Source organism: Phoenix dactylifera, chromosome 8, assembly GCF_051530095.1.
Source record: "Phoenix dactylifera cultivar Ajwa chromosome 8, Ajwa_hap1_PhDact_Kaust_v1.1, whole genome shotgun sequence".
Taxonomy (NCBI): domain Eukaryota; kingdom Viridiplantae; phylum Streptophyta; class Magnoliopsida; order Arecales; family Arecaceae; genus Phoenix; species Phoenix dactylifera.
In genome coordinates, this window is record NC_143197.1 from 28,963,011 (window position 1) to 28,987,317 (window position 24,307).

Consider the following 24,307-nt stretch of genomic DNA (forward strand, 5'->3'; position numbering starts at 1 on the left):
CTACGGTCATAAGCAATCACATTCCATTCTTCATAAAGTTGGAATCTCATGTGCGTGTTGTATACCATACTTTGAAATCCCTGCACAAACTTCCTGGGCACATCTTTGGGATAGACTGCTTGATGAATGAGAAGGGAGCGTTATGGAACAACAAGAATGAATGGAGTGCTGCAATTCCTTTCAAGGATAATTCTGCATTTCATATGTTTAAACTATAGTTAACTACTTGCTCACTTGCTCCTAAGCCAGTTTGTATCTCTGAAGTTAAACTCCTTATTCAATCTTTATATAATGGTACGGTGTTAGCCAAGAATAGACACAACGTCCAAAACTTCTGAAGGTTTTCCTGCAGAGAAGGAACATAAACACACCAGGGAACATTGTATCAGACAATGATGTACTTTTATTCAAAGGTCGTTTCCAATGGTGATTTCAGATACCACCATGCTCCATACTTGGAGAAAGATCAACTAGGAGACCATCCCCTATTGGCTTCACTTCCTCACAAGCTTTCTAGACTAAAAAAAAGTATTATAAAATTAACTAATAGTAAGCCCACGAGATTCATGCCTCTCTTATTCTCCCTAGATGACTTTTAGCGGGATGTATGGTTATAATGACACTAATCTAATCATGTGGCTAAAAAATATTTCAGTCTTTAACCTGCTTGTGGTTTTTTTTTTTTTTTTTTTAACTAAGCAAGTTTCTCCACCAGCATTTACTCAAAAAGGGGGAAAAATTACGGTGTTCTTGAGAAGTTACAGGGCGAATCAAGGCACCAATAGTAACTGCTATTCGGTACTGCTTGGCTTTTGCCGCTTCATGTCATTCAGTCAGCTGACAACAGAGTAGTTGTACCAGCCAAAACTTATCTACGTATATGATTGTAATGCCTGTTGATGTACCTCAGGTGTCAAATGCTGTACCTGGTCCTTCAAATTAGTTTGAGAAGGTGGTATTTCCTGCCTAAATTTTCATTTATTCAACAATATGTCTGCGGGTATTTTTGAAAGATTGATCAATAACAATGCTGTTCAAAGCTTGCATCCTTTTGGGATGCCATCAAGCGGACTGGAGATTGAAGAGGTGGATATACAGCATGGTAAAATTACTGAAAACTGACCAAGATAAATCTAAATTGTTCGAAAGTCTCGCATAAAAAAAGTTCTTTCATCACCAATTTTGCATGGAATGGATAATTGTCTAAGCTACATATAGTCCTGATTCTTGATTCCACGTAAGAATTGAACAATCATTATTACAACAGCATTAGAGAAAGGAAAAGATCGGCAGAGGCGGAACCTCTTCCAGTTGGGATCAGCTCTGCTTCCTTTCAGAAGCAGAAGTCGGGGAGACCACAGTCCTCCACAAGTAGCGTCCGCTCGCCATATCCACACATGTCCAGAATCCAGCACAGATCGCCCTCCGAACCTTAATTTTATACCATCAAAGGAGACCACAAAAAAAAACGCCCTAATTAGACAGCAAAAAGATGAAGGAACAACAAAGAAAAGGAGATTCATTTTGGCCAGAAACCCTATAACAGAGGTATTTGATGAAATCCCCGAATGAAAGCAAGGAATCCTTGTCTGGCTTCTACCTTTGTGGAAAGAGGGAGAACTTCTTTGGGGGCAACCTCTTGGTCCTCTTGATGGACCTCCGGCTGGGACTTGATGCCTCTCAACACCAAGAACCCGGCCAGCGTCGCCGAGAGGAAGATCAAAATCACCCTCAACGGGCACATCTCTCTGTCACAAGACCAGGATCGATTTGGCTCAAAGATCTAGAGCAACGAAGAGAGAAGGGCTCGAAGTGGGATTTGGAAAGGATCGGAGCCGCCCCCTCCTTTCTGACTTTTGAGACGGAGGGCGAATTAGGCAGGGAAAAATCTTTTAATACTAATATCTTTTTTTACAGAAGATGCGGAAGAGGTGAGTGGCATCCTCGGTCCAAACACGCGCCACATTTCTCCAGCGGGACCCACCACTGGTGAGTGGTGAGGCGAGGTGGGTGCGGACTTTGCCCCTCGGAAAGAGTCTACCAGATGTACCAAAAAAAAAAAAAAAAAAAAAAAGGCTACCACCCCGCGCGGATTTCGTCTTCTGTCTTAATCTATTCGAGGCATCTCCACCGTCTGATTTATCCTCCACTCTTTTTAAAATTGGCAACTTCTGATCATGGCAACCACACTTTTGGCCTTATCTATTCCATCTAGAAGGACCCCGACACAATTACACGTAATCCGCTGCGGCATGGATAAGTAAATCGGGGACGTTCATCACGTGTATCCTCCTAATCACACGTGATCAGACGATACATCCCTACTTGGACCTGATCCAACCAGGAATAGGTCATTCCGGTCTAAATTCCTATAAGTTCGGTATCTTGTTTAACCCAATAGGAGGGCAATTGGGAAATCTAGCAAGAAGGCGGCATTTTTTTTGTTTTTTTTTGCTCTCAATCTTTCAGCGTGGCAAAGGAGCAAGATCAGAAATGGGTGGATAAAATCTGATGGCCGATCTAAGAGCGAGGGGCACACAGATTGCACCTTCGTGGTTGGTTATACACAACAAAAGTCGACCATGGTTGACGAAAGCAGCATTATTTGCTTTGGTTCACGCTAAAGAAACATTAATTGCAACCATGTGCCCAGGCTGGCTAACTTGGGATTGAAGCTGAAGGTCTAAAGGAGATAAAACACCTGCCCCGGGTATAGTTTTGGCCTAATATGAGTGGCGCACTGCTTTGATTGAACTAAACATTGACTTTGTAGTTGATACCACAAAAATAATAAATAAATAAATAGGTAGATAGATAGATAAGAGAAATACCATCATTCAGCATATGCTTCACCTATATCAGTATTATTCCATTCCGTGAACTGCATGGCAGTCAACCATCAAGATGAATCATTTCACTTCAAATGCTGCAAGCAGGGAGGTTCATGAAGCCCATATCAGCAAATAATCAGAGGCTGTTAAAAGTGCAAGAGAATAAAAAGAGCATCATCACCTATGGCTTAATAAAACGAGCCAGGGTTGCGAGCACGGTCCTCAGGCTACGAACACCAGCTCCTGATTTTGAGCTCACCATCATCTGCGATCATTTAAAACCCATCATATTAATGGGACATATACTGGTGGCCAGAAACCAAATTTTTCTTTAACTTTCAATTGCAGTCAACAAGAGCACAATTTCCACCATACAAGGATCGATCAACACGACCCTAGTTTGCTGAATTATGCTTAATAACATACAGGCAGAAGCAACTGTATCATTTAAAGGGGCATCCATTTAGGTGGGATGGAAACTCACCACAGGATTAACTGCTGACTTGTTTTTCTTGAGGTCCTGCAATAAACAACAAACAGTGTCACTATATTCTCAATAGTTCATCAAATAACTCGTGAAGCCAGGTAGATCTTTACCTCCTGAATTTGCATTGCACGCCGAGCCACATCAATAGGGAAGACAATATCAGTCTTGGTTAACACAATTTGGTAAGGTGTTTGGGACCTGATGAAGTGCATGCCGCAGAATCAGTCAAAATACTTTGAGATGAGAATAATGGGTACAATCATCTACTGCCTTTATTCTTCAGCTTCCTTTTACAATTTGTGAATTGAGAAAACGAGACATGAGACATATTGCATGTGTCTAAATGCCAATAAGAAGCATAATAAAGATCCATTATTGCCTTTGTTGGCATGAACCAAATACTAAACTTGCTTCTTTAATACTAGAAATCAATCTATTTTAGAAAGAAATACTCCTGTCAAAAGAAAGCTTTGTTTGGTAAGAAATGATCATGTATGACTTGACATAGACATGAATAAAAGATCACAAGGTATAAAGGCCTCAGCTCTTTCTAGTCTTTTTCTTTCAGTAATTTTTTATATGTGAAGGGAACAAGGGGTACTGAAAATCTGAATTTAACCTTGCATTATCTGAAGCAGTTCTGTCATGTCAGGATAAAGTTTAACACCCTTAGCACATGTAACTATAAAAAGAATAGTAATCTTGACAAAAACAGAAAATCATATAAAAACTGCTAGCACTTCAATACTTCTATTCGTCTACCCACTTGTCAAAGCTCAGAGATTATTACATTTTAGAAATATTTAAATTCTTGAAATTATGACAATCAGTTTAAGTTCCAACTGAAAAGTGAAGCAGCCTCATCTATGTGCAGGGTTTAAGATGGTATTTATATGCTACGACACGGGAAAAACAAGAGTATGATATACAGGCAAAGGTCGTACTTCTCCATTAAATCAATGAGCTCACGATCCCTTGGTTTCATACCCCATTTGGTATCAATAAGAAGGCACACCCTTTGCAGACCAACTCGTGTGGACACATACTCCTTCACCTGCACAGTCAAAGATTTTTTTTCATTAATCATGCAAAATGATTGTGTTTTATTCGCAGTTGAATAGCAAAAGATATTTGATCTTATTAAAATTTCAAATTTTCCAGCATAATGTCAGGCTTATGGATATGGATTCATTGTGAAAGAATTCACACAAAAAACACCTATTTTTATGTAAGTGTGCCTAACCAAGAAGATAATCATAAAAAAATCAAACGCATCAGTAAAGAGTAGTCAATCATGACAACCATTCTCCACTAACTTTTTTTTAGTGACCGACATAAGTGCTCCATTAGAGATGAAAGGAGATGTATCCAAACAAAATCTATGTATCATAAAACACATCAAATAGCTTAGATGCTTTTCGACCATAAATCGAAACACACCATTTGTCTCACTATTTGAAAATGTCCTCCCATGACCACTTAATGCATTGGTAAGAAGTTCCCAAACATTTTATTTTAGGTTTTATGTATTCTATATGATTTAGAGAATGATGATGGATGCCCACTAAGGATTTTTGTACCAGGGCCATTTTGCAGAAATTTAGTCTTTATTCAACACTAGTCCCAATTCACAAGAAAGACTATGATTTTTTTGTCGAAGAAGAGCAATTGAGATATTATTCCATAGCTGAAACTGCCAATACATAGAACAAAAGGAAAACCGAGTTTATGCGATCCACTTTTCCTTTTTATTTTCTTTCTTTTCTTTTCTTGCCCTTTTATATTTGGGTTTGGGGGGAGCAAACTGCTCCTTTGCATTAGTGGTTTTAAATTTGCCAATCTCTTCTCATGCATCATTTTTCTCATGACCCAAATTATGAGAATCATATAATGAAATCAAATCCAATGTAATCAAAATGACCGGCATCTGAAGCTTGGAGATATAATATAACCAATCTTCAGAATGCCCTAGAATTACATCACATCATCTTTGTCATCCATGGTTATGTACTGACTAAATCTAAAAAGCACATATGAAACATATAATAATACTGACACCAAGAGGTTGGGACAAGGATTGATGGTTATCAAATCACTGCAATCTAGAAAACTCCAAGGCATCACATCAAGAATGCATGTCAAAACTGCTTGTTGATTATTGTTTCAATGTATTTCCAAAATTATTCATAATGAAGATATATAAACAGAAGATTTATATAATATTAAATGGCACCAATCGTGCGCTCGGCTTATGAAATCAAAATTATGCACAGAAACAAATGGATTTTTCACACGAAACAATACTTGACACGGTAACAAAAAATAATCCTTGTAAAAATATTTTTGTAACATCAAAAGGATGAAAATAAAAATCATGCCGAACTGATACTGAAATAGTAAATATACACTTCCAATGCATACTCACAAGCTCCTCCCAGGCTTCTTTGACTTCATCTTTGGCATAAGCAAAACCATATCCCGGCAAATCAACTAAACAAAGCTTTGACGCAAGCTTGAAAAAGTTAATGGTCTGTAAAACAATCATATAATTAGGATATCAATCCATATATTTCAATATCGAAATTATTTTTGGTTAGAAATGGTGACTACACTACCTGAGTATGTCCAGGCTTATCTGATGTCCTTACTACTCCCCACTGTCTAGTGAGTGCATTTAGCAACGAAGATTTTCCAACATTTGATATACCTAAATAGCCAAAAAGCTTGTTATCCAGCAAATACTGTCAAATTTCACAAAATTGAAAGTTACGCAGTTCTAAGGACCTGGTCTGAGCAACTCTATGGGTAAATTTATGTAAGTTATGGGTAAATTTATGAAAGAGAACAATAATAGCAACTTGAACAGCCAAAGAGTTATAAATCTGATTTAGCAAACCAATCTAGACTTTGCACTATGGGAGGCAGCCTCTGATCTAATAACCTTAATGAATTTAAAGGTTAAAACAGGCTCAGCAGTGGCCACAGCTATAAATCATACAAAATTTGAAGGCAATTTACTGAGAGTATCATGAAAGATCTAAACAAGTTATAATTAGCCAGTCATGGATAAGCACACACTCAAAAATATTCAAACTAGAAAAGAAGCAATGCTCAAGCATTAAGGCAACTGTTTTGTACAATATCATGTATTATTAACAACACATGAGGTAACATACGTGAATAAAAGAGGAAAAACTATTATGACATGTTTCATCAACGAGATATAAATCATGCATGATGCAGATAATCTTGATTTCCAAGTGTCAAAAACAATAGGTGGATATGTCAGCATAGTGCACATATTGAGAAATAAGAATCAAATCATGAGTGGGACTTCGGAAGTGTCATGTCTGCAACATAAAGATGGAAACATAACTAAAAGGACAGCATAAGTTCAAAAGTTGAAATATGTCTTGGTTTAGCAACCGAACATTATTTCCTGAATACTAATTCTCTTTTGTAGTTTACCTGCAAATGCTATCTCTGGAATCGTAGGAGGTGGAAAAGATGAAGAGATCTTTGCAGCCGCAAAAAATTCCAACTTATTTCTAAACACCTGTTGAAAATATTTCCCCAACAAACAAAAAAAAAATAAGTTTGTTGACCAATTTAAACTGAAACTTAGTCAAAATAGTGGACTATCAAATATTTCCTAAGATTATGTTCCGTACTGCAAAATGTATGAATACAGCAAGTATTCAAAAATTGCAAAAGCGTGTATAAAGGGTCTTCTAGCAAGATGTAATATATCATCTAAAGCAATAATCCTTAAAATATGCTAGAATTAGAGTAAAATCTCGTACTTGCAAAGAAAGGGATTGTCTTCATTTTGCCACATGAGAGCAATAAGCAAGCAATAATATTATGAAGAATGAGGCAAAAAATGAATTTTCTAGTTTCAATTAAACAAACATCATACACTTTCTTCAATTCGCTCTCTTTCTTTGCTGGTTGAGAAGGGGATATTATCTAAAGGAGAAGAAAGCTTGATGTTGTAGCCAGCATTTTGTAGTTCATTCAATCGTCTACGGCCCAATAGCTGTCGATAACATAAATAGGTTAATTATAGTATTTTCGAATATAGTAGAAACATAGTGACCAAAAAGAATATATTAAGAGACAAAAGGTTCTAGATACATTGTCTTCCACAAATGAGAGGATTGAGGGGCTTGGTTGTATAGCACGAAACTGAGCATTCTTTGACATTTCCATCTTTTTCTCTACAACCTTCTCTGTACGACAATGGGAACAAATAACCATTAAAAATAAAGATCATAAAAAAATAAAATATAATATTCTGAAATTTGGAAAAAAATTATCAAATTCCTGTTCACTAGATTATATAACAGAACAGAAACATAAGTACGCTCAACAATATAGGTCATAAAGGACACTGAAATTCAGAATCAAACTTCATTTGACAAAAACAATGTGATTTCTCAGTACTTTCAATAAGAGTCACGAAAAACATGCTGTTGACAAAAGGCAAGCACGTTTATTGATAGAGATCCCTATTTTCTTGTCTGGGGTTTCACATATCAAGAAAACCATTGCAACCTCATAAGCTGAACCGCAGTTATACATCACATGTTCAACAAAAGGAAACTACAAATCTGATAGTGCAAAGCTCCTAATAGGATGGCATTAGTTCCACCAATCTCTCACTGCCCTTCAGTGCTGAACCAACCCCCACTCAGTCAAAAGAAAAGCTCAAATATGCAAGAAGTGGTGGATCTCAACTACACTAAATTTGATACCTATCTAATTAGCAAACAGGTATGCTGCTACTTGACTTTGAAGACAAACAGGACAATAATGCAAGAGTATGCTGCAACATCTGACACCATAAAGCCAGAAAAAGAAGGGGAAAAAATGCAATTTAGTCACATGGACATATGCTCACAACAATAACTGTTGCAGTAACTTCCGCCAGGAAAAGGCATGAAAAAGAAACAAAAGCAATGGAGTTGGAATGGGGAATAGAACAGACTAATATTGCCAACCAGGACATCAGACAAAAAGAAATTAACTGCATTGGATATCGAGATTACTGATAGAAGATAGAAAATACTGACCATTATTAGGAACAGTATTGTCCAATCTCTTGTTGGAGATATCATATGGATCAATTTTGATAACTCGCTTTCTCTTCTTTGGTGGAGCACTTGATTCTGCAGAGCCATCATCTGAGGCCTTTCTATTAATCCTCATCTTCTTTCCAGTTCTGTCAAGCACTCGAGTTTGGAGCCTAATTTGCTTCTTCTCAGCAATTTGATTCGATTTTTCTTCACTCTTGCCATCTTTTCCCAATACTTCATACTCAGCATGACCTTTATGTCTATTAGTAGATGTAGTTCCATCTATCTTCTTCCCCTTCAGTATGAGCTTGTCAGCAGACGTTTCACCACTTTTGCGTCGACCTTTATGTCTTTTAGAAGATATAATTCCATCTATCTCTAAAGATGATTTGACACTCTTATCCCTTCTATTTCTCTGATAAGGTTCGCTATCAGTTTCAGTCTCATCAGACTCATACCTCTTACTGTTTTTTTTCACATTATTTCTGCTCCCATGCTTCTCATACCTCTTACTGTTTTGTTTCACATTATTTCTGTTCCCATGCTTCTTTCCATCAACAATTCTAGTACCATCCCCAGCTACCCTCAACCTTCGAGCTGATACCTTCACTTTGCTCTTGAGGCTTGTCTTCAAACCAGCTCCCACCGCCATTTTATCAAACTCTGGTTCCATTCAAAATAAACCAATCACACAAACCAATCTCTTAGAAATTCTAGAGTGAAACTAATAAAATCCTATTATACTACTAGAAGTATATGAAAAAAATCACGCAGTGTTAAACTTTTGGGGAAAAAAATATCCAATCTTATGTCGGGAAGCTAATCCAAAATGACAGTTTCATTGTATTTGAGTTCACGTGATGTAGAAAAAAAATTAAAAGAAAGAGAGTTGAAAGCATGAGATTGGATGAGAGGGAAAAAAAAGAAATTAAAAAAGAATGATTTGGAGAGTATAATAACACGATGAACGATACAAGTAGGGAACGAAAATGAGTGATTCAAGAAACTTTTCCAACGATGATAGAATCAAGAAACGACATTTGGAAACCCTACGGGATTAGAGTTACCAAGTAACGTGGTTTCGATGGTCGAAGAAGATGCGAAATCCCTAGGTGTCCCGATAGGCCATGGAAGAGTAGAGCTCGAACCTTCCCTCTCTCTTTTATTCCGTTCTTTTATGAAGCTACCTTTCGTCCGCTGCCTCCGATGGTATATTGTCTCGTGTGCCCTAGTTTTCGTTCCGGCGCCACCGAATCGTTCGCCAGGACCAACATTCGGCGCGTGCCACGCACGTGAGATATAGCCGAACCGCCTATGACCCGACCCGATTGTCCAACCCGACTTAGGAGCCGACCCGGCCCGAGCTTCACCACTGCCGTCGCCACCGCTGCTGCGCCTCCGCCACCCATCTCCATCGCCGGCGACAACCTCCACCGGGACGCAGCGGGGGAGGGGTCGGCGGAAGTGGAGGAAGTTCGAGCGGCTTACTACGGGCAACTTAAAATGCTTCACCTCCGAAATTGAAAACGAGTATTTTTTAATTAACCTACTGGACTAGAAAGAACTTGGTCGAACGGTGCATGGGACGTCTCTTAAAATCTATTTCTGATAAAATTTTACTTGCGTACTTACTTTTTGATCAATCAACGGTACCTTTTTATAATATAACAAATCCTTAGTTATGTTTCTATTCAACACTCGAACTAGCAATCAACACATGCAGCGCATGTAGCCGATTCCTCTTAAGAGCTAAGTTCGTCAATTTCATCCGAGTATGCACTTCAAAATTAAGAAGCACATGCATATGAAAATCCACGTTGTTTATTAACAAAATTCTTGGAGGGGTGCATTTCTTCGAGCAGAGTTTTTTTATTTTTATTTTTTATTTTTTGCGCAAAAAAAAGGGAGACGAAAGGCATCGTCGCGAGAATTTGATCCTCGACGAGGGAAGAGATGCCAACCAAGTCGAGACTAGTTTGTAGTATCATCAAAGTATTGACATAACCTTCTTCGATAAAATATGAATTTGGCTAATTACATTTATCATCCGTGGCGTCCGCTCCCTTTCAATTATACTTGCTAGTTATGTTGCGGTGAACCAAAGGATTCGCGTCATTACATGGCCTTCGACGCCGGCCAACTCTCTTGATTAGTTTTTTCACCATCATAAAACACGCCGGTCATAATAGCTTTTTTAATGTTCTGAGCGGAAGTCGCTTCCAGTACAACCACGGTTTTGTGTCCGGGGCTCTTATTTCTCAGAACTTGGCAGCTAATGCCGTAATTACCGGCAGAGACAGTTGCAATGGACCGCCGGTGGCTGAAAGATAGGCAAGACCTCAACCAAGTTTCTAGTCATGATTGCTCGTGGCAGATATATCTTCCAATGTCACGGACGCAGTCGCGGATGAACGATCTTAGGCCTTCCAAAGTGTTTCTCTAGCAGCTGTTGGGTATTGCTTGAGGCAACCGCACCACATCTCCAGTCTCGAAGTGAAAAGAATCGTACAGCTTGAGCGCACTAGAGATCAACGACCTAAGCCACATTCTCGTTGATTAACAAATGCAGGGAAGAAACGTGTGTACTTGCAAATGTTGGCACCATGACAAACGGTAAGCCGATCATCCATTCCAAAAGAATTCAACAAGCACAATGACCATTCACCATAAAAATATTATGAATTTATTACACTAGGTTTTATGCCATGGGACCATTATGAGCAGGAGCGCAGGTGCTTCCTATGAACGTATTCCTGAAGGCGGAAACTCTAGGCGCGCGATATGCTGAGCGCGTGCTGAGCTGCTGTCTACTCTCTGGAATTCCTAAAAATTAACATGCCGTTTGTAAACACATGGAAGCTTCTAATTGTATCCCACCAATAATAATTGTGACATAAAGCTGTGGGAATACTCTGCAAGACAAATTTATGTCATAAAATTTTATCAAGATTATAAAAACAACCAGAGCGTGCAGGGGCACACGGTTCCAGTAGAAAACCAGCACAAGCACTCAGTATATTAATACAGGAAGCAGTCCTGCATCATGTACCATACCCAGTATCGTGCTGGTTAATAAAAAAAACTGGTACACAAAACTGGCACACCCTCTGGGACTGATTTTTAAAATCTCGGATTTAGATAGATATAAATTGACCTTTCCCTGCAGGAATGCATGAATGCATGCATGCCAGGTATTCATGCTAATGAAATGATCATATCATTCGCATTAAGAAGGATACAGTGCAACTAATATTGGTGACATTGATTCTGTGGTGTTTATATAGTCTCTTTTTGATTGAACGACCAGACTGACTGTACATCTGGACTAGTAGAAAACAGGCCTCCAATATGTGGGCTTGCCGGGGTTAAGTTTCCAGCTTCCCGAGGGCCATTGAGTGTCCACTCCTTCCTGCAAAAAGTAGGACGTAAACATTGAGCTGCTTGACAAGACAGAATGCTGTAAGTAGTGATATCCAATCCACATATTGGAAGAGCCGTGTAAAGAACAAAAACTCGCTCAACAAAATATTATGTTATAAGAAAAGATAAATAGATACAATACCATCTTCAATAGAAAGATTCAAATAAAACGAAAAGACTGTCAAAAACTGACACTGCAAACTTTGACACCTTCATTCGTAGAAAAAAGAATCAAGTTCTCGACAGAGGAAAAAAATCTACGGTGAATATATAGCAAAATCCTGGAGAAAATTTCAACCACACCAGCAAGTCGACAACAAAAACATTGTTATCCAGGGCAATTTCGACCGAATGTGAGGAAATAAAACCGATCATTATTCTTTAAGATACATCTAGGTTTAACTTCACCAGCTTTGCTAATTCACAAGTCAAAATATCAAAGGTCATCATTCAGTTATGTTTACATCTGACTTTATGGCAACAAATAACAGGTAAGCAACCAAAAATATTAAAGAAATATACAAGACAGGTAAAAAAATACTGATGACATCCTCAGCATCTAACAGTTCATATTTTTCAAAGAGATTCTTGCTTTAAAACACTTCTTCCCCAATCCATATATCAGGATGACACTCAACAGATATATCAGGATGACACTCAACAGATAGCTGACTAGAATGGTTTCTACCAGTGAAAAGAAAGAAGATTAGCAGTACGAACAAGCAAAAAGACAGCATTGTAAGAGATCAAACTTAGAAGGGCTCTCTGCATTGCAGCATTGCCACATTAAATCTAAGACAATCTGGATATACATCATCTAGATTGTGTCACCATTTCCACAATTCCTATTTCAACATGAAAAAAATATGAGAACTCTTTATGGGTCACTCAACTGGCAAGAACTAGATCATTTTAAATATATTAACTGTAAATAATAAAAACAAATTATATGTTAACAATTTGGAGTCAGCTGTGCAGAGCCTACTCCATTAAGATTTATATCCATAGCCAAGCACTTAACAAGAGAACCGCAGTGATACTAGTTCTCGCCGCTCGCATATACTTCTTTAACTAACCACTTACTTTTGCCAGAACATTCATATTCATATTTCAGACCCTCCTCACCACAGATATCCCTGGAAAGAACAAGAAAAATGAATTTTCTGTATTTATGTGCAGTGATAAGCTTATGAGCGTAACTGCTAGAGCGAAGGCAACAACTCATATATTCGAAAGACAGAAGGGGAGCCTGGATGCGGCACAGATATGCTCAAAATTTTCCTTTGATGCTCTTGAGTATTGACCATTTTGAGGAGGCGAAGAGCAAATTACTACTGATATTTCATATTGTGTGCTCCATGTGCAAGGCCATACCATTATATTGGCAGAGAAGGTGATAAAAGTAGCTTCAAGGGTTCAAAAGCACAGATCATGATTCGTCAACACGAGAGGCCTAGCCGAATGATGGAGGTGAGACACTAGGAACCAAGGAGCAAGAGCTGGCAGAAAGTTGCCAAACAATAAAAGCATGGTCTAGCAACAGTTTGAAATATTTTTAAAGCTCAGTTGCATGCAGATGATATCATCATAGTCAGAATCAAGGAGCATTGAAATGAAAATTGGATAGCATACATACATCATAATTGAAGTATATAGGCTAGGAGCAAGCAACATGCAGAATATTCAGGGTGTGGAGGCCTCTAAAAATGGATAGCAACATCACAATTGGGGATCAAAAAGTTGAAGGCCAAGTGATATAAAACAGGATAACTAATACAACTTAGTAGCAACATAGCAGGATATCCTTTAATGGAGCAACAAAGTCTTGTCCAACCAATAGTTGCAAGAATTCTCAACCCTGGATGCGACTATATATTTAGAAGCTCTCCTCATAAGATCTTTGTGCTCCTGGACCCTTTCAACTAGCTTTCTTATGCTCATAATCTCAGATATTGCTGCCATGACCGAAGCATTATGTCACTTAATATATTCCTCTCAATTTTGCGCAATTTTAACAAAGACACTAATAACCTGCTTAGGCAGGTTTCTTCATTCACAGACAACAAAATTGTCCAAATGGTTCTTGGAAGCCCTTAATTCTTTTAACAATTTCTAAAACCTACTAATTATAAAATTCCATAACCCGATATGCTCCATATGACTCGCCCACTCCAAATACTGCTTAACCAGAAAGTTACAAAATGGGAAATATTTGCTGAGTTCATTTACACCCTGATGATGGATGCATAACTTCTAAATCATTAAGTGACAATGTCAAAAGAGCAGCTACTTTTGGTGGTCATCTTTTTATAGTGCTAATTGAGTTCAACTGGAAGACCATATGGTAGAGATGTGTGTAGGGCCTGATTAGGATTGGTAAAAATGAGTTTTGATAGGGCTAGTAAAATGTTCAATACAGACATCTAGTTTTACATTATAACACGATATTGACTTTTAATGGATATAATTATAGGTCTACAAACAGGTTTAACCTAACTAAACATGTTTCTACATCAAAATGCAATACTCTTTATTTTATAGTTTCTTCATGGGATTCAAGGTTTTGAAAACTACTAGCATGGGATGGTACCGGTTCCAGCAGAAAACTGGCACCAGTACACAGCATGTCAGTATGGGACGTCCCATACTTTGTGACTCTACTCAGTACCATATACCCTCTGGTACCGGTTTTTAAAACCTTGCGTGAAGTAGATCCATGCAAAGATAGTTTTTTATATAAAAAAAGAATTTTAAATTGTTTTAATTACTCTAATGGTCGGAATTAATTAATGCAATTAGCATGTGCCTTAAGTCATCTCTTCCATGGTTCAAGATTATTCACTAACTCAAAATGAAGTAGCAAGTAGAATTGCAGAAAGTTTAGTAATTCCTTAAAAAAAATTTACACCTGATTCTTTCTCGTGCTTAAAAAAATATTGATGAATGATCTCTTTATGGTTATCTTACATCACATTGAGGACAATTACAAAGAGGAAAGGAAAAGATATAAGAATTTCTAGATTTCGTTTTGAAATTGAGAAGCAAAAAGAGTAACTCACTTACGATCCATGGCTTGAAAGGAAGCTATCTTGGGAAGTACCATCTGTTTCTTGGCAGCTAGACATGATTTTTGTCACATTAGGACAGAGAGATTTCCTAATACTGAAAGTAATCAAGATTCAATGTTGACATATAACAAGTTATGGGATTTTTCCTTTATTTACATAATTTAGTTGTATAAGTAATCAATATTGTCTCAATCAACACGATGAGAACCAGGGTGCATGTTAATCAATTGTTTCGATCCACAGGACGGGTGTAGCAGATGTAGTTAAAGCTCTTGCAAATCACAGAATACTCTCTAGGTAGTGTGGTGAGGTTGCAGCAAATTAATCTTCGGATATTTGAGAGTGAATGGACAATTCTTGCTGATGATGGAGGAGCGAAAAGTAATGGATTTTAATTAGCTTGATATCATGTATAAACTGCTTGTCCTGGATATAGCTTTGAAAATGAGGGAAAAAAGGTAAGTTAAGGATAGATATGTATCTGTTTCAAATACTCAAGTACACAAGGAAAAAGAATCAAATTCTGATGCTGATACTAAGAGGAGGAACTTTTGTGGAGGTAAACTAAGCAAGACAGCCCTTTAGTTTCATAAAGCAATTGCATCCATCTTGGAGGACGTAATTTGAAGTGCATTAACTTTCCAATAACAGAAGGCAGGTAAATACCAAGAAAAATAAAAGAAAGGACATCACAAGGTTCTTTGGATTTAAAAAGAAGAGGCAGAAGTGCAAATATAGTTTTATAGTTTCGGGATAGGAGAAGATGGGATTTGAGAGGTTTTAAGCAGCAGTTTGATAAGGTGAAAAAGCAAGAGAGAAGAAATTAAGGAGGACGGAAACTAAATATTGAATTCAATATTCCAATTCTTTAAGATGATGATGATGAGAAGTTCAGCAAGATGACAATGGCCAACAGCAACTCAAATTATTGCTTCTTGGACAGAATAATCCTAACTAACAATAGAGTAACACAAGGTATGGTACGATAATGGTTTAATACTGTACTAACATACGGTACGAGTTAGCGTACAAGTCATTTAACCTGTATGCCATTTTGACTTTTTTGTTCTTTCTTTTTTTGTTCTTTTTTCAATCTGTTTATGCTTTTAGATATCATTTTAACTATCATGATTGTTTAGTTTATGATTTGATGTTGTTTGGATGCCTTTTTGGTCATGAAATAAACTTTAAGTACAATTAAAGTACTTAAAAGTGAATATACATATAATATAGCAAATGGAGTCCATTTAATGCATTTAAAACACAAAATACATACGGATATCTAAAATTTGTGAAGTGTCTGTGACCCTTGTAGACATTAGGATTGAGATTATAGTCCGGGCCTAGGATGTTACACCAAGTTTCCAGATATTCTACCCTATATTCTTGCATCTCATAACGTGCACCTACTTGATAGCCACTCGAATAATGATCCTATCTCTGATACTAGATTGGCTATCCAAAGATCGTGGAAGCAGAATCCAACCGGGAAGTTGCTTGAGATTGTGGAGGGTAGTACCCACTCAAATATGGCACCTTGGACAAAGGATATCTATGTGGGTCATAGTTTGGCTGTCTAGAATAGGATCCCATTTATGACTCAGATCCAGCTACATCTCAAAACCCTACTCCACGTGTGAGGTCAAGTGCAGCAATGATGTCATATTCAAAACAACCTCAAGAGACCCAACTCTTGTATGCAATGGCATCCTTGCGAACTCTACTAGATCAAGCACCATGCCCCCTATCATGTATGGAATAAGTGTACTGAGACTCACCGGTGAGTCGAAGACCCTAAGAATGTGAGTCATATGTAAGGGTGGTAATCGAGTAGAGTCAGGTCAGATACGGGTCGGATTAGATGTGGGTCAAGTCAAAAAATCATCAACCCAAACTAGACAGGTTTATTAAACATGTCAAAATTTTAAATCTAAATCCGACCTGTTTATTAAATAGGTAACCTGACCCGACCCACAACCCATTTATTAAATGAGTCAAGTCAGGTTACACGGGTCAGACAGATTTTTAATGGGTTAAATGGATTTAATCAGATTAAATAGATTAAGTAGGTCAGGTTAAACAGGTTTCAAATAAGTTAAGCAGGTTTTAAACAGGTTAAACAGTCGGGTCATAAGCCGACCCAATTATTAGATGGGTTAAATGGGTCAACGGTTTAAACCTGAATCCAGGGCACGTAATAAATAAGTTTAGACAGATTGACCCATTTACAACCCAAGCCCGTTTATATCAAACCCAAACCTACTTAAAGCGGTCGTTCGCAGGTCGGGTCAGGTAATAAATTGCCACTCCTAAATTCATATGCAATCGTGCCATGTGATAGCCCTAATCACCAGATGCATCATTGCTCAAAATATCATTATCATCATTGCTATATATCAAAAAGATCTGAGCAATCGGTCATCCGAGGGCTCATTAGTCTCTGAATCGGAGTGAATAGACTCTTAATCGACTCTCCACAATGGAACTGCAATTCCCTCTCCTTTCCCTTTCTTGCTGACCTGAGGAACTGCCTTCTTTCCCAAGATGCCCTCATCTGCTTGGCTCTGCTGGGTGGTTCGCTAGCATGCACCACCCTTAACATCATCATCTGTTGTGCTGGTACCAAGCTCCGTACCGGTTGCCCGGCGGCACGAGTTGATACAGCCCTGCGCCATGCCGTGCTGGCCCAATACCAACAGTATTGGCAACGGAGAGAAAAAACGAGAGAGGAAAAGAGAGAGCAGAGTAAGGAGGGAGAGGGAGAGGGCGAGGAAGAGAGGTCGGTTGAGGCCGACCGGCGGAAGCCGAAGAGCCTCTGCGTGGAGGAGGCAGAGGCCGAAGAGACGCGGAGACAAGGCTCCGCCTCCTGTCCCTTGTTTCATTCGAAATAGGAGCCTGGAAGAGGCCCTTCTATTTTTTTATTTAAAAAAATTATAGTGAAGTTGGCAATGGGTTTGCCGACTTCAACATAAAATTCACAAAAATAAAATAGCCCCCCTCCGAGCCCCTGTTTTGAATGAAACAGGAGACCAAAATCGAGCCTTGCCTCTGCATCTCCCTGGCCTCCGTCTCCTTCGCGCGGAGGCTCCCCAGCCTCCGCCGGCCGACCCCGGTCGGCCTCTCTTCCTTCCTCTCCTTCTCTCCCCTCCTCTCTCTCTCTTCCTTTTTTTTCTTCTCCTTCTCTCCCTCCGGCGATAGCGTCTCAGTTTCGTTGCCGAAACTGTTCTAGTTCGCCGCCGGTACGGCTCGGGACGCCCCAAACAAGACGATTCGAGATGGTTCCGCCGACCATGCTTAACATAGTAGCCTCTTCTCGGCATCTCTTTGCCAAATCTATGAGAGGATGTCTCGAATATAAAGCCTCACGATGATCAGCTCCTCCCCACCTCTATGGCTGCTCGGATGGATGTGAGCATGGCATGTGTTATTCTACCCATTGTTCTGCATCTGCCTCGGCCTCCCTTGGCACAATATATCATGAAACCATGCCAAAATCCAGAATTTTGGTATGATCTCCAGTTATTTTCTCCATTTTTTGCCGATTTTCAACATAAAAAAGAAATAACAGTAAGGAGGAAAGCAAAGAGGGCCCTTTACCTGATTTGGAATTGCATCTGAGCTTAAAAAATCCACGAAAATCTCATGATTTTATGGTTTCTACGTGGAGGAAAAAATAGTGAGGAAGCGAAGGCACGAGAGGCCTTCTATGCCTCCCTCTCAATCGTTTAAGGGAGAGTAAGAGTTGAAACACCTTGAATCAAGCAGAATAGGACAGTTCTGCTCGGTCCAGATTGAAACCACTTAGTTCGGACCCTGTCTTGACATGATCCTATGTACAATTCCGATTCGGGGATGGTACGATTAAGTATGCCCCGAACTAGGCAATTCGGGATGGTTCGGCATTCCGTGTTTCAGCATTTTAACCATTTTGTCCATTATTGCATACCAAATAAATTGAAAATTCAAAGATGCATCTAGTATGATCATAACAAGTAAATAGCAACCAACCAAACTTACAAGTGCCACCTTTCCAAATTGAATTTCTTATCTCACTCAATGTGATTCCTTAATATTTATAGTTCTATTGGAATAAACTAAATTTCAAACAATCATCGGTCAACCCAAGGTCTAAAAACTTGGTTTCGTTTTCATTTCAGCCAAGTCTGTGGAGTTTGAATTTCAACGACCTTGAAAGTTTCACTCCAAGTGTTGGGCTTTCGATCAAAAAAAAAAAAGAGTTACAAATTGAGAAAAAAGAAGGCAAGAGAAATTATTAGGCAAAGGTTTAGAGTATTTTTTATTATACATAAGTTTTTTTATTTGTATAATTTCAACAATTTTAGGTTAGAGTAATGTTGCATCTAAATAAAGTGTACTAATATTTTTAAAATGAATATATGCATTACTTACTTCCTGAGTTTCAGTTGTTCAGGAATTCATTGTATTTATTCTTTAGCAATTTTGGAATTATTAAGTACTGCATGCATTCAAATATTTTTCTTCATTTTTTAGTAAAACTACAAATTTATTGCACTCTAATAATTTTTGAGGTTAAGAGGATATTTAATCAATTATATGTACATATAGAATGTTATATTCATCTTAATGGAAGAAAGATGTTATTCCTTTGAAATATCTTGTATTTAGTAGTCCATTTAGTCTTTACAATGTGTTGTAATAAGACCTCTCTGAAGGCCTCAGCCTATCAAGGGGGCTATGTTCATCATTTATCTCCTCATTTAAATCAAAAAGAAAAAAAAAAACCAATGAACATTAACAATATATATGTACTTAAATAAATAAAGAAATGACCCCATTGTGATTGTAATTACAAAATAATACTTAAGAAAAGAGTTTATAGCTAGCTTCTATCGATTTCGGCCAAGATTGACTAGACCACCAACACTGGAACAAAATTGGTCAAAACTAACCAAAACCAAAAAGGTCAAACCTGCAACAATAACAATGATCTGCAAGTGGTATTTGTATATATTAGTAAGAAAATTAGTTTTAAAGGAAGGGGAAAATTCAACATTTTCGTTTAAAGAGTAAAAATATAAGAAAAAGCATTACCATTTCTCTCTCTTCCCCTTACTTCTTTCCAAAACGTGAAAAGTCTAAACACCAACGAGAGGTAGGACACAAGGAACCACTTCCCTCTCTCTCTCTCTCCCCCCTCCTGTGGTCCCACACATAACTACACAAGACGGCAAACTAGTACATGAAATGCAATGTAACTTAGGGCTAGTTTGTGCCACTTTAATTCTTAGCAATTAAACCTTTAGTATTCAATTTATCCAAAACTTCAATGTGCTGCATTTTAGCAGCATCTTTTAGGAACCAGTTGTAATTAGGATCTAGAAAGTTGGCATCAGATAGATGATACAGATAACATATAGGATGTTGTTCTGTTCATGTCTTTGATTACATTTCATGAAATGTAATAAATATTTAAGATCAAAAAGAGTTCCATGTTTTCGAGAGGTTTTAAACAAGCATAAGGTGTTATTAACAATAAGTAGCAAAATTTTGTACCAACAAACGGACAACCAAAAGAATGAGACAATCCATATTATGAAACAAAAGAAAAAAAAGAATAAATCCATTCAATTATTGAGACAACCTTTTTCAAAGGCAAATTTTATCTATTGTACTGTTTGATACATTCAGCAACTAATTACCATAATTATTCGCAGTAATGCAAAAGGCAACAAACAAGACAAAGCTTAAAAGGCTGACTAGAAATCCATCACAAAATGCTTCAAGAAGTATATGGGTTACTTACTTAGACCAACAATTAGGTGGGGGTAGCTCAAAAGGATGGCTCCCTGTTGATCCATTTGAACTGTCGTATGTCGCATCATTCCTCGCAATATTATCTATGAGATTAAGAGGAAGAAAATGGCTCTCTCCATCAACAGGTAATGGTTGGAAGGGTGTTTTCTGCACCCACATATCATTCCCATTCACACTAGGACCAAGAGGACTGTATGTTCCACCATTCTGCTGATCACCAACACAAACATGCTGCAGAGATTGAATGCCAGGAAGAACATAATTCTCATTTGGACTTTGTGATATCACAGGGTTGTGCGTCAAAGGATGCATGATATCTTCTTGCTTAAGTTTGTTCGGTCCTACGGGTGAAAACCAGCTAGGATGCCTACCAACCAATCCCAATGCATCATGAGCCAGTGGAGCGCCCCACATTTGCCATGTTCCTTGTGCATTACTTGACTCATCCAAATTTGAAGCATGTGATTCCTGTGATTTTGGAGTACCAGATAATTGGCTTGATGCAGTATATTTTTCCTCAGAAACTCGCAGTCTGGACATGGGAGACTCAATGGGTGAAAGCTTGTTAACGTCTCCAGGGGCAGACACGTTCTTTAAAACATGAGGTACCTCCACCTTATCAGTAGAAACAAACCCAGAACCCAGGTCCAATGGAAGATTATCAAGTGACTCAGATACTGGCCCAAGCAAGGAGATAGGGTCCGGAACATAGCATGGATCTTCAAATAGCTCTGCTTCTTCTAGTGCTGTATTTGGTGCTGGGTCTTTGAGAGGAGGAAACATGGATTCAGATACCAAAGGAGGAACTGGATTGCTCGAAAATGATACGCTCACTGAAGGATAGGTGCTGAGAGGCAATGATCGTCCAAAATTGATTTGGTTATCAACTGAACAATTAGGAAACATTTTTTGATCAGGTGATTTTGCACTTTGAGCTTCTAGTTGGCCATTCTGACTCAGACAGCTAGAGGTATTCACATCAGGATAAGGAGAAACAGCTTCTGAACAAGCAAATAGTTGATGCCAGGATTTCTTTGGGGCAGTACTATGTGGCTGCACGTCTGAACTTACCTGGAGAGAGAAAAGAAGCATTGCAAAACAAAAGGATGCATATCATGAACTACGTTAAAATTTCTTATAAGAAAAGCAAATTTATAATAACAAAGAGGAGACATATTGTGCAGGTCATAACTCACAGGCCGATGAATGTTGGTCAAAGAAGTTCCATCTCCATTAGCAGCAGATTTCACTGTTACATGCCCAGCAGAATGAACATCTCTTTTAATTCCAGAACCATGATCAACAAAGCTAATGGCAGCCCTACTTGCTTTGTTAACTGGAGCAGCAATGCTCTGAGCATTTCTCCCAAAAAAAGAGGGACGACCGAAACCTCTAGAAGAAGATAGGAAAGAGCTCGTCATGCGACCAAAGTATCTTGGCTTATTTGTTGTCACCTTGCTTCCATGCCCAGGTTCTTTAGTATGTGATTTGTAGTTCTCTGCTGTAGATTTCAGTGCCTCCTGTTTTTCAATCTCACTCTTTCTGTCAAACTCATGCTTCCTTTCGCTTTCCCTACTCGCCCTTTTCTCAAGGTCTTCACCATCAGAATTGCTTTTGCTAGAACCTTTATCTTTCTCCCTCCTCCTCTCATGCCTCTTTTTCTCTGCTTCTTTCCTATTGTCTCTTTCACGATCAAGAGTCGAACCCTTTGTCCGCTTTCTCTCAGCTTCCAGCTTCTCGCCACGTAATTTCCTCCTTTCCTCCACTAACCTCGCAACCTCCTCCCTCTGTTTCCTCTCTTCCTCTTCCAGCATTTCCCTTTCCAACCTAGCCTGTCTCTTCTCTTCTGCTTTCCTTCTAGCTTTCTCGCCCCTGCTCTCCTGCAAATTTCCTTCATTCTCCCCTCTGATAGATGATGATCCCTTGTGATCTGCATCTGAAGAGCTCTCCTCCCTTGAATAAGGAAACCTGAAAACCTTCCTGCAAAGCCATCTCACGCTAGAGAAAAAACACGTAAGCAACTTGCAGGCAAAAGCCACCACGCCTGAATAAGACTTCTCTGTCAAGCACTGGTCATCACCGCCACCAACCCAATACCGTGGGACAGGGCTGACCCAGCTCCCATTCCCGTCCGCTGACCAATCTTGGCTGCAGATCCAACCATTCTTTCTGACAAGGTCGCCGATGATCCCCGAACTCCCAACAACAGAACCCGGAAGGTCCAGCACGGGCCTTTTAGAGATATGTCCGCAATACGAGCACATGAACCGGCCTCCGCCAGGGTTCTGGTGGCGATATGGGGTGAGGCAGTTCCGGCAGCGGCGTGTGGCCGTCTTCCGGAGCTTCTGCAGCTCGATGGCCCTGGTACGCTGCCGCTCCCGGAGGCGCGCCGACCGGCGGGCCCGCCACACCGACAGCTTCGGCATCAGGATCTCATACCAGAACAGGGTGAGGAGGAGAACCACCACGCAGGCCAGCCGCGGCGAGGTGATCTCGAACCGGAGGCCCGGAGGGAAGAACTGCGACAGCGCCCAGAAGAAGATGAGAAGGAGCACCAACCGCGGCAGCATGGTGGCCACCTGCCGCGACCACCTCTGGACCACACAGAGTATACACATTATCCGAAAACCTTAGCTTCTGAAATCAAAATCGCCGTTTCCAACCAATGCCCCAGAGATTGAAAGCCCGAGACCTCAAAATCCCTCCAATCCACAAACCCTAGGATCAAAAAGATTCACCTCGGACGCTTCCGCGCTAGCCCACTTCTGATCCGGGGCGTATTCCACCTTTATTGAGCGACTCCCAGCAAAGAAAGACAACCAGCCTAGAATCTCCAAATCCCTAAACCACAGGCAAACGAATTGCGTAGAACCTAGCGTTTGGAAGCCCTAATCTTCGAATCTCGGAGCCGTAATCCACTCGGATCCCTGAGAGAGGAAGCGATCGAAAGGGGGGTTGGTTTCCTTCGGCGTTGGATTCTCTACGGAAAGAAGAGCGCGAGGAATCAAATGGAGAGAAGGGATCGGAGACTTACGTATTGGACGTCGTTCATGGCGAAAACCCTAGCTTCTTCGGCGACTTGTCCGCGTCCGTTCCTTGCAGAAGAAGAGAAGCGAAAGGAAGGAAAGAAAGAAAAAGACAAGTATTAATTCTTTTTTTATTTTTTCTCTTTCCTCTTTCAGATCATCCCTTTGTTTATATATTTATTTTATTGTACTTTAGAGTCAGTTATCCCTCAGGGCTTTCCTATCCTATAATTTTCTCCAGCATATGGATGGAAAAACAAAGATTTCCTTTTTTTATAGATAACTCCGTTCTAGTCCCTAGAATGAAACTACAAAATTAAAAAATAAATTAATATAAAACAAAGAAGGAACAAATACAGAATCAGTCCGCATAATATTACTGTAGTTCTCCACCATATAGAAAATCATCCAATCCGTAGCGCTATTCATCTCACAATAAATATAAATAGTTAAAAATATAGTGCAATTTGTAGCTATTCTCTAGATATCCAATAACAAAGAGGGCCCATCCACCGGCTAAGCCTGGCTCAAAATCCACCTAATAACAGTTGTCAAGTTTCCCTCGAGATAAATATGGTCAGCTCTTACGACAAATCTCGCA

General features: G+C 39.2%; 3 protein-coding genes across 5 annotated transcripts; all 3 read right to left on the minus strand.

Moving 5' to 3' along the window:
- Positions 1-1,156: 1,156 nt before the first annotated feature.
- Positions 1,157-1,879, minus strand: LOC148702804 (uncharacterized). The gene is made up of 2 exons (XM_088703415.2): positions 1,601-1,879; positions 1,157-1,431 (listed from the first exon to the last, which is right to left on the minus strand). The coding sequence occupies exons 1-2, from the start codon at positions 1,742-1,744 to the stop codon at positions 1,318-1,320; spliced, it is 258 nt and encodes an 85-aa protein (XP_088559541.2). The 5' UTR covers positions 1,745-1,879; the 3' UTR covers positions 1,157-1,317.
- On the minus strand, positions 1,292-9,883 carry LOC103721955 (P-loop containing nucleoside triphosphate hydrolases superfamily protein). Its single transcript, XM_008812349.6, has 13 exons — positions 9,464-9,883; positions 8,394-9,059; positions 7,456-7,550; positions 7,238-7,357; positions 6,787-6,874; positions 5,934-6,025; positions 5,744-5,848; positions 4,263-4,372; positions 3,429-3,516; positions 3,316-3,351; positions 3,013-3,096; positions 2,832-2,926; positions 1,292-1,431 (listed from the first exon to the last, which is right to left on the minus strand). The coding sequence occupies exons 2-11, from the start codon at positions 9,046-9,048 to the stop codon at positions 3,013-3,015; spliced, it is 1,473 nt and encodes a 490-aa protein (XP_008810571.4). The 5' UTR covers positions 9,049-9,059; positions 9,464-9,883; the 3' UTR covers positions 1,292-1,431; positions 2,832-2,926.
- A 1,630-nt stretch (positions 9,884-11,513) lies between these two features.
- Positions 11,514-23,950, minus strand: LOC103721954 (uncharacterized). 3 transcript variants are annotated; one of them, XM_008812348.6, is made up of 4 exons: positions 23,715-23,950; positions 21,877-23,607; positions 20,670-21,751; positions 11,514-11,805 (listed from the first exon to the last, which is right to left on the minus strand). In XM_008812348.6, exons 2-4 carry the CDS (start codon positions 23,296-23,298, stop codon positions 11,673-11,675), a joined length of 2,637 nt encoding a protein of 878 aa, XP_008810570.4. In that variant the 5' UTR covers positions 23,299-23,607; positions 23,715-23,950; the 3' UTR covers positions 11,514-11,672. The 3 variants fall into 3 exon arrangements, with proteins under 3 accessions (XP_008810570.4, XP_088559539.2, XP_088559540.2); XM_088703413.2 differs by lacking the exon at positions 11,514-11,805 and adding an exon at positions 12,569-12,952 and having other exon boundaries at positions 23,715-23,854; XM_088703414.2 differs by lacking the exon at positions 11,514-11,805 and adding an exon at positions 12,699-13,269 and having other exon boundaries at positions 23,715-23,854.
- Between the last annotated feature and the right edge of the window lie 357 nt (positions 23,951-24,307).